This window comes from Equus quagga, chromosome 9 (assembly GCF_021613505.1).
Source record: "Equus quagga isolate Etosha38 chromosome 9, UCLA_HA_Equagga_1.0, whole genome shotgun sequence".
NCBI lineage: Eukaryota > Metazoa > Chordata > Mammalia > Perissodactyla > Equidae > Equus > Equus quagga.
Window position 1 is genome coordinate 66,331,043 of NC_060275.1, and position 8,740 is coordinate 66,339,782.

At 60.7% G+C, this 8,740-nt stretch overlaps 1 protein-coding gene across 12 annotated transcripts in view; it reads left to right on the forward strand.

Moving 5' to 3' along the window:
• Positions 1-8,740, forward strand: part of FCHO1 (FCH and mu domain containing endocytic adaptor 1) — a 27,417-nt gene that overhangs the window by 13,125 nt on the left and 5,552 nt on the right. For 9 of the 12 annotated variants that reach the window (XM_046672397.1, XM_046672392.1, XM_046672396.1 and 6 more), the window contains 12 exons: positions 1,050-1,202; positions 1,416-1,520; positions 2,541-2,639; positions 2,722-2,818; positions 3,845-3,889; positions 3,987-4,065; positions 4,610-4,634; positions 4,963-5,020; positions 5,500-5,781; positions 6,133-6,184; positions 6,697-6,797; positions 7,114-7,389. In XM_046672397.1, the coding sequence (XP_046528353.1) occupies positions 1,050-1,202; positions 1,416-1,520; positions 2,541-2,639; positions 2,722-2,818; positions 3,845-3,889; positions 3,987-4,065; positions 4,610-4,634; positions 4,963-5,020; positions 5,500-5,781; positions 6,133-6,184; positions 6,697-6,797; positions 7,114-7,389 (1,372 nt within the window). The remainder of the gene's footprint in view (positions 1-1,049; positions 1,203-1,415; positions 1,521-2,540; positions 2,640-2,721; positions 2,819-3,844; positions 3,890-3,986; positions 4,066-4,609; positions 4,635-4,962; positions 5,021-5,499; positions 5,782-6,132; positions 6,185-6,696; positions 6,798-7,113; positions 7,390-8,740) is intronic. The other 3 variants (XM_046672389.1, XM_046672390.1, XM_046672387.1) reach the window with 3 other exon arrangements.

Genomic DNA, 8,740 nt, shown 5'->3' on the forward strand with positions numbered 1-8,740 from the left:
CTGGGCTGTGGGGTTTCTCATTGGCTGGGCTGTGGCATTTCTCATTGGTGGGGCTGTTGCCAGGTAGGGAGAGAAGTCTTCCTTCAGTAGTAAAGTAGTTGTACTTCCTGTCTGAGGGTAAGTCCCTCTCTTCCTGTTTGCTGTAATTGATGGTGTCTGAGGGGTGAGAGCGCCCCCTGCAGGCATTCCCGGCTCCAGTTTGGTTAAGGTTCTTTTGCTAATTTCCACGTTTCATGGCCACGTCGCTTTGAGACCATGTTGTCTGTGGCTGTTTTCAAGCTGCAGTGAGTCGAGTGTGACAAGCCCAACACAGTTACTGTCTGTCCCTTTACAGAAAAAGTTTGCTGACCCCTGATCTTGAGCTACAGATCTTGTTATCTGACATTTCTGGCCTCTTGCAAACCTAGAATCTTGGAAGGTTTGAGCCTTAGACTCTCAGGATCCCAAGATGTTCGAAGCTTATAATTCTAGAGTCATAGATGCTTTGCATTTCCAGAGCCTGAGAGCCTGCAATTTTTAACCTCATTAACAAAGGGAGTTGGTAGTACTTAATGCCACTGAACTGTAGGCTTAAAATGGTTAAGATGGTAAATTTTATGTTATGTGTATTTAGCCGCAATATTTTTTAAAGTTGGGGGACAGTGAAGTTTTCTGCGGGCTGATACGCAACCGTATGGGGAGCGGACTATTAGGTGCGAGTTAAGCAGCAGGGGCTGCTGTCGCTGGTCATAAAGAAGGGGCGGACCGGGACATTTGACTGTGCACGGACGGTGATTTCTGGAGAAGTTTTCAAGGCATGATGGGGGCTCCTAGGCAGGGCCTGGGAGGCTGGGGATCAGCTGCGGGAGGTCAAAACTGAAAACTTTCTGAAATATGAGTTATGTGTAAATATAAAAAGCTTATGTTTAAAAAGTTAAAAATTTTGAAAATGATAGAATCCTCAGAAAAAGTCCTCTTGGACACGCACAGAGCGTTTGGGAGGCTGGGAGTTTCGCAGGGTGCCCCCGAGGTGCGCTCGGCACCCACCGCCCCGCTGGCCGCCCCTGCAGTGCAAGGAGGAAGCCGTGGGCACGCTGGACGCCGTGCAGGTCCTCGCGGGCGTCAGCCAGCTCCTGCCCAAGTCCCGCGAGAACTACCTGAACCGCTGCATGGACCAGGAGCGGCTGCGGAGGGAGAGCACCAACCAGAAGGAGATGGACAAGGTGGGTCCGTGGCCGCAGGGTCCCCGGAGTCGGCCGAGCAGCAGCGGGGCTGCCTGGTGGGGGCGGGAAAATGTGTCACAGAGCGATGGACATTGACCCCGCGTGTGTCCACCACACCCGGGCGACCCAAGGAGTCTCCCTGCCGGGAGCTGCGGCCACGCGGAACCGCCCCGAGTGTCCCCTCCCGACGCCGCCGCCTCCTTCGCCTCCTAGGCCGAGACCAAGACCAAGAAGGCGGCGGAGAGCCTGCGGCGCTCGGTGGAAAAGTACAATTCGGCCCGCGCCGACTTTGAGCAGAAGATGCTGGACTCGGCTCTGGTAAGACCGGGCATCCGGACCTCGGAGAGCGACGCGTTCCTGGGCCCAGCACGCTGTGGCCTCCGGAACGCTCGACCCCAAGGAGGCTTAGAATCACAGGCCTAAAGCGGTAGAACCCGAGAGCCGGTTGGCTGTCGTTCTGTTGTTGACGCTGTCATTATTTCAAAAGCCAAATAATTTTTGTGCCTCGGTTTCCCTGTCTGTAAAATGGGGACAGTAACAGCACCTGCCTCATCGCTGCTGTGAAGATTTAATGTCACTATATGGAAAGTTTTCAGACTAGTATGCCGTGCATAGAAACCACTCTATAAGGTATTATTATGTTATTATTTCTATTATTGTTGATGAGGTTTTTGAACAAGACAGGGCAGGGTTGAGAAGCTTAGAGTCTCCTGACATTTCTTGGTGGCTAAAAGGCCTGGATTCTGGTCCAGCCTCCGTTCCTCACCAGCTGTGCAACCTTTAGCAAGGCATTGCAACTCTCTGGGTCTCTGTCCACCCGAATGTATGAAAAGCAGATTGCAATCTCAGGATTAGGAATCAGCTTTTTCCCTCCTGATTTTGCAAGTGATAAAAACCTTCATTCAAGCTGACAAGGAAGATTATAGGCTCAGGGAACTGAAAAGTTTGAGAGGAGAGCTTCAGGCATGGCTGGATCCAGGTGCTTAAATGGTGTTGGCAGGAAGTTGTGCCTCTCTGCTTTTCAAGTCTGTTTTCCTCCCTGGGGGGCTTCACTCCCAAGCAGACATGCCCTCCTGGGTGTGTGTTTATATGTGTATGTGTGCAGCAAAGTGGCCCCCATTGGCCCCCACATGCATCCCACCAACTCATTGACTCAGGGTGTGAAAGTGCCTGTTTTCCCATAGTTCCAGCAAAAGTCACAGGGCAGACTCTCATTGGCTTTTCCCCAAACCTATCACTGATGACAGGAGGTTGGAACGTTCTGATTGGTCAGGCTGGGTCACATGGCCACTCCTCCCGGCCTCCACTTTCCTGTCTGCCCCTCCCCTCCTGCCTTAGCGCTTCCAAGCCCTGGAGGAGACGCACCTGCGGCACATGAAGGCGCTGCTGGGCTCCTACGCCCACTCGGTGGAGAACACCCACGTGCAGATCGGGCAGGTGAGCCGGCGCGCGGGATGGGCCCGGGCTGCTGGGCAAGGGGGCCCAGCCTCGCCTGGTCACACCGGCTGCCCCCACCCAGGTGCACGAGGAGTTTAAGCAGAACATAGAGAACGTCAGCGTGGAGATGCTGCTGCGCAAGTTCGCGGAGAGCAAGGGCACGGGCCGCGAGAAGCCTGGTGAGCCAGGAGCTGGTGAGGTCGGGCTGCGGGCCTGGCTGCAGGGAGGGCACAGGACTCAGGAGGCAGGAGAGTCAACCTCGCTGGGCCTCGGTCTCATCATCAGGAAAATGGGCTGATGGCAGATCTAACTCCACAGCCCAACAGGAAGAGGGTCTGATGCCTGATCTTGTGTGTGAATCTCTTGCAACCAGATACCAGAAGGGCCTTGAATGCCAGGCTCAGCTGTTCTGGCTCTACCCCGATGGCCCAAGGGAGCCATTGAGGGTTGTTGAGCAGATGGCCCATTTGAAAAGGCCTACGTGCAGGGTCTGGGAAGAGTTGAGAACAAGTTTGGGGTCACATCTTGGTTTGTGTCTTTTCTTCATCTCACTGTGTGACCTTGGACATCTGTCTTGACTTCTCTGAGCCCCAGGTTCCTCATCTGTAAAGTAGGGGTGATAATGATCCCCACCTAATGGTGTTGTGAACATTCAGTCATTTGATGCAGGTAAAGGGCAAAGTGTGTGCCTGGCACATAGTAGGCACTCATTAAATGCTAGCACGTGGCTTATATCCCCAAGTCTAGTCAACCACGGAAGTCTGTCCTTTCTCTCTCCTGTCTCTATAGTTCAGCCCCGGCTCAGGCCACCTCTCCTTGTGTGGGCCTCCTCTCTTGTGCTCCTCGGGCTCCAGATCACCTTCCATGGCTCCCCATTGCCCTTAGGAGAGAGTCCCAGCTCCTCACCCTGGCACTTGAGGCGCAGCCCAGTGCACAGACTCATGGTCCAGCCCCTGACCCACCCAGCTTCCACCCAGAAATGCTGGAATGCCTGGAAGCGACTCAGGCATCACCCGTTTTAGTCCATCCCCAGGTGGCACCACCTGGCCAGGGCCAGAACCCTTGGCCCGTGCCCCTCAGGACCATCGCAGGGACTGGTTTGGCATCTGGGCTTGCGCAGCAGACGCTGTCCAGCGGCCAGGGGTGCACGCTGCCCCTCCTGGCCGGCCTGCCCCGGCTGAGCCGCCCCATCTCATCTGTCCCAGGCCCCCTGGACTTCGAGGCGTACAGCACAGCAGCCCTGCAGGAAGGCAAGTACGTCTGGGCCGGCCGCCCAGGCTGCGCGGCGGCGGGCGGGGGGCGGCCTGAGCGCGAGGGCGCCCGGCTCAGCGCCCCCTCTGTCCTCAGCTATGAAGCGGCTGCGGGCCGCCAAGGCCTTTCGCCTCCCGGGACTGAGCCGGCGCGAGCGGGAGCCACCTGCAGCTGCGTGAGAAGCCCCCACCCGGCCCCGGCCCAGGCTAGCCCGGGACCCCCCCTGCCCAGGCTAGCCCAGAAGTCCCCTGCTTAGGGTAGCCCAGGAGTACCTCTGTCCCAGGCTAGCTCAATAGTACCACTGTCCGAGCTAGTCCAGAATTCTTCCTTTTGCCAAGGCTAGACCAGGGGCTGCCTTTCCCAGACAGCATCAGGATGACCCCTGCCCTGGCTAGCCCAGGATGCTTCTCTTTGCCGAGGCTAGCCCCATAATTCCCGTGCCAAACCTCACCCCTGCGTTCCCTACCTTCTCAGGACAGCCGTTCAGACTAGCTCCAGGGGTCCTCCCCGTCCAAGCTGTTTGAGAACACCCCCTGCTCACCAACTCCAGATTCACTGCCCCCGCCCAAGCGAGCTCCAGGGTCCCACTGCCTACAGGGCTAGCTCAGGACAATGTCGCAGCAGGGGCCACCCCCAGGGGCCACGGCCAGAGTCAGGGCTGAGGAAGGGACCAGGTGAGGTGGGCAGGCCAACACCAACATCTGTCTCTCCATCCCCAGAGACGCCCTGGAGCCCGGGTCAGGGGTGAGTGCAGGGGGAGGGCCGCGGGGCTGCCAGCGGGAGGGGTCAGCCCCCACCGCCCCAGCTCCAGGGGGCCAGGGCCTGGGTCACATCCCTTCTTGGCTGTAACCTCCCGTGGACCACGTGGGAGGACTGACGTCCCCACTTGGCCTCAATCCCGCCCCGCAGCACGGGCAGGGGCATGGTCTGTGCCCCAGGAACCCCCAGCCCGGGGAAGGGCATTATTGCCATTGGGCTGGTTTTCAGTCAGAGTCAGGGCCCCGGGGGCACGTGGCAGCGCGGGATGGGGGAGGCTCAGCCAGGAAGCCTGACTACCGCCTTGTCCCCCCAGACGTGTGCAGAGGTGGACGAAGAAGGTTTCACTGTCCGGCCTGATGTGACCCAGAACAATATCCTGGCGCCCCCTGGGGGCAGTTGTTGGCACAGCAAGGACAAAGCTCTGTCCACAGTGATTCCCTCCACCATTAGCAATTCTGTGTACACCATGGGGGAGCCTCCAGTGTGGATGAAGCAGATCCAAATGCAGATCCCTCCCACATGGGACCTGGGCTGGGAAAGAGGGAGAGAGAGGAGCTGGGATACCCCAGAGGGGGAGCCAAGAGGGCTTCCTGGAGGAGAGGGCACCAGTGTTAGAGTTTAGCAGCTGGATAGGAGTTCACTAGTTCAGGCAGGGTGTGCTTGTGCAAAGCCTTGGGTGGGAGTGGGAGTTGGGGTTGAAAAACATGGTGTCAGGGCCGAGGGGGCCAGAGGGGAGGGGTGGGACTGTGCAGGGCCTTGAAGGGTTTGAGCGGGAGGGGATGTGGTCCATTGAGGGCCTCCCAGTAGGAGCCCCAGGCTGGCATCTGCTTGGCCCTTGACCGCAGCGCAGGCACAGCCGAGCCCTCCCGCTGCTCGTCCAGCGACTCCGACTTCGACGACGACGAGCCCCGCAAGTTCTACGTGCACATCAAGCCGGTCCCGGCCCGGGCGCCGGCCTGCAGCCCCGAGGCGGCCACCGCGCAGCTCCGGGCCACGGCGGGCAGCCTCATCCTCCCTCCCGGCCCAGGGGTGAGGCGGGCAAGGGGCGCTCCAGGTAGGGCTGGGCGGGGTGGACGCGCCGGCCTGATGCCCCCTCTTTGTCCACAGGGCACCATGAAACGCCACTCCTCACGTGAGTAGCCTGTTAAGGGTCCTTCAGTCTGGGGAGGAGCAGGCGGAGGAGGGGCGGGGCCTGGAGTGTGGGTGTGGCGTCAAATCCCAGCTCTGCCCTGTGACTTGGGGCAGGCTGCCGACCCGCTCGGACCCTCAGTCTCCTATTCTGTAAAATGGGGTCATTATGAACATTAAAGGGGAGCTGAAAGGGGCAGTTGGGGCCAAGAACGAAGCCCAGCCTGGGGGCAGGCTGCCTCGGGTTTGAGCCCCCCTCTGCCTGGTCGGTCACCTCGAGCAGCTGGCCGGGCGGCCTGTGCAGCGGGGGCCCTACAGGCGGGGCGGCGGGAAGGCTCAGGGGTGTCTCTCGTAGGTGACGCTGCTGGGAAACCACAGAGGCCTCGATCCGCCCCGAGGACTGGCAGGTGGGCTCCGTGGGGTGGGCCATGGGCTCACGCGAGGCCAGGTGGCAGCCGTCCCTTCCCCCCTCCGCCTGCCCTGCTGCCTGCCCACGTCTGCCGCCCCTTCCCTCGCCCTGGGGGACTGAGCCCTTAGTCACCGTGCCGTGGCATTGGGGAGCACCTGCTATGTACTTGTGCTGTTCTGGGCTCTGGGGCCATGTGACCAAGACCCCTTCCCAGAGTCGCGTTCTGGTGGCTCAGATTTTAAGAATAGCAAGTAAGTTCGAGGATACCAACACTTCTGAGTGCTGTGAAAAGCTAAAGCAGGCGATGTGAGGAAGGACAGGGCTGGGCAACTTTAGTTGGGGCAGTGGTAGAGGGCCTTTCAGGGGGAGATTTGAACAGGGGCAGGAGGTGGCCACAGGGAGAGCCGAGAGGGCCGAGCTCCAGACCTAGAGCAGCGTGTGCAAAGGCCCTGAGGTGGGAGGAGGCCTGGAAACAACGGGACTCTCCCCTCTCGTCCCCTCCGGCCCCAGCTGTGCAGAGAAGCTGCAGTCGGACGAGCAAGTTTCCAAGAACCTCTTTGGGCCGCCCCTAGAGGCGGCCTTTGACCACGAAGATTTTACAGGTGAAGGAGGTAGGGGCTGGGGGCGTGGGCGTGGCCAACGGGAGAATGGGTGGGGCCTTGCAAGGGCAGGCGGCTGGGCCAGGCTGGAGGGAGGATGGGGAGTCCTTTGCTTTGGGGGTCAGTGGGAAGGTAGAGGGGTCGGTGTGAGGCTGGGCGGGGCCTTGTGGGAGCGGGGGTGGCTGTGGGTGGATGGGCGGCGTCGGCGGAGATGCAGGCGACCAGACGGCGTGGCTGGGGGCGGGCCCTCCCTCAGCTGTGCGTGGCCTCGGAGGCGAGGGGGTTGCGTGTGGGCGGGGTCTGGAGCTGGCCGCCCGCTCTCCTCCAGGCTCCAGCAGCCTCGGCTTCACCTCCAGCCCCTCGCCTTTCTCGTCCTCGTCGCCCGAGAACGTGGAGGACTCCGGCCTGGACTCGCCGTCCCACGCGGCGCCCGGCCCCTCCCCGGATTCCTGGGCCCCCTGCCCGGGCACCCCGCAGAGCCCTGCTGGCTGTAGGGCACCGCCCCCGGAGTCGAGGGGGACACGGACCGTGCAACCGTCGGACTCGCCCCAGCCCCTCGCGCCATCCCCGGGCCCCTGGGGGCTGGAGGCTGTGGCCGGAGGAGGTGAGTCCAGCGCCCGAGTTATCCGAGCCCTGGGGGGAGGATTGAGCGCCTGCTGTGACCAGCGCCCCAACTGGGGCGCTCAGCAGGGACTGAGGTGGCAGAAACCCCAACCCTCGCAGGGACAATAATGAGAGGGATATTGAACAAGGCAGGAGGTGGCAGGTTCTGGGCAAGGACTTGGAAAGGTAGGGCCTCTCTAAGGAAGGGACATCTGAGCTGAGATTTGATGGAGATGAGGACGTTCCCAGAAGAGGGCACAGCCCATGCAAAGGCCCTGGGGTGGGACCAGGCTTGAGGAACTGCCAGGTGACCTGTGTGGCTAGAACAGAGTGATGAGAGGGAGAAGGTGACGGGCTGTCAGCAGGGCCTGGTCGTCCCTGGGAGAGATGTGTCTTACCCCCAGCAAGGTAGGAGCCATGGGAGGGAGAGCTGTGAGCAGCTGAGGGGCCCTGGCTCAGGTTGCCCGTCGTGCCTTCTGCCGGCATGGGGGTGAGGGCAGGAGCTGGAGCCCAGGGAGGTGAGTCTAGGCAGGTGGTGATGGGGTCACTGTGGGGAAAGACAGATTCGGGGTGAGAGCACAGAGGAATCAGGGTGCACAGCCCGAGGGCAGCTGGCAGGACCCGGGAGGGACAGGGAGGGTAGGGAGGAAGAAGCTGGGGGGGCATGTCGAGGCAGGGCCTTTCCCTGTCACGTGGACCGTGGACACCGAGTTCCGGGAGGCCAGGCTGAGGCCCCCGTGGGCAGCTGCATGAGGAGGTCATCAGAGCTGAGGGGAGAGGAGAGGGCCCAGCGCGGCGTGGGGGAGCGGCCCAGCGGGGCAGTGGGCTCCTGGGGCCTGAGGCAGAGGGAATGTGGGCTGTGACCACGAGATCCCAGCGCTGGTGACAGGGTGCTTGGCGCTCTCCATGGTTAAAGAAAACCCCGGCTGGAGCCAGGTCAAGGGAGGTTCAGGGGGAGTGAGTGTAGACCACGAGTGTGGACAAGTCGAGTCGTCGAGCTTCACTGTAGAACAGGGATTCTCGGGGCCGACCCGGTGGCACAGCCGTTAAGTGCGCATGTTCGGCTTCGGCGGCCCGGGATTCGCCAGTTCGGATCCCGGGTGCGGACATGGCACCGCTTGGCACGCCATGCTGTGGTAGGCGTCCCACATATAAAGTAGAGGAAGATGGGCACAGATGTTAGCTCAGGGCGAGTCTTCCTCAAAAAAAAAAGATTAAAAAATAATAATAAAATTAAAAAAAGAACAGGGATTCTCAGCTGGGCTGATTCTGCCCCCCAGGGGACACTTGGTAACATCACCACTGATACTCGATTGTCCTCACTCGGGGGGGGGGGGGGGGGGGGGGGGGCG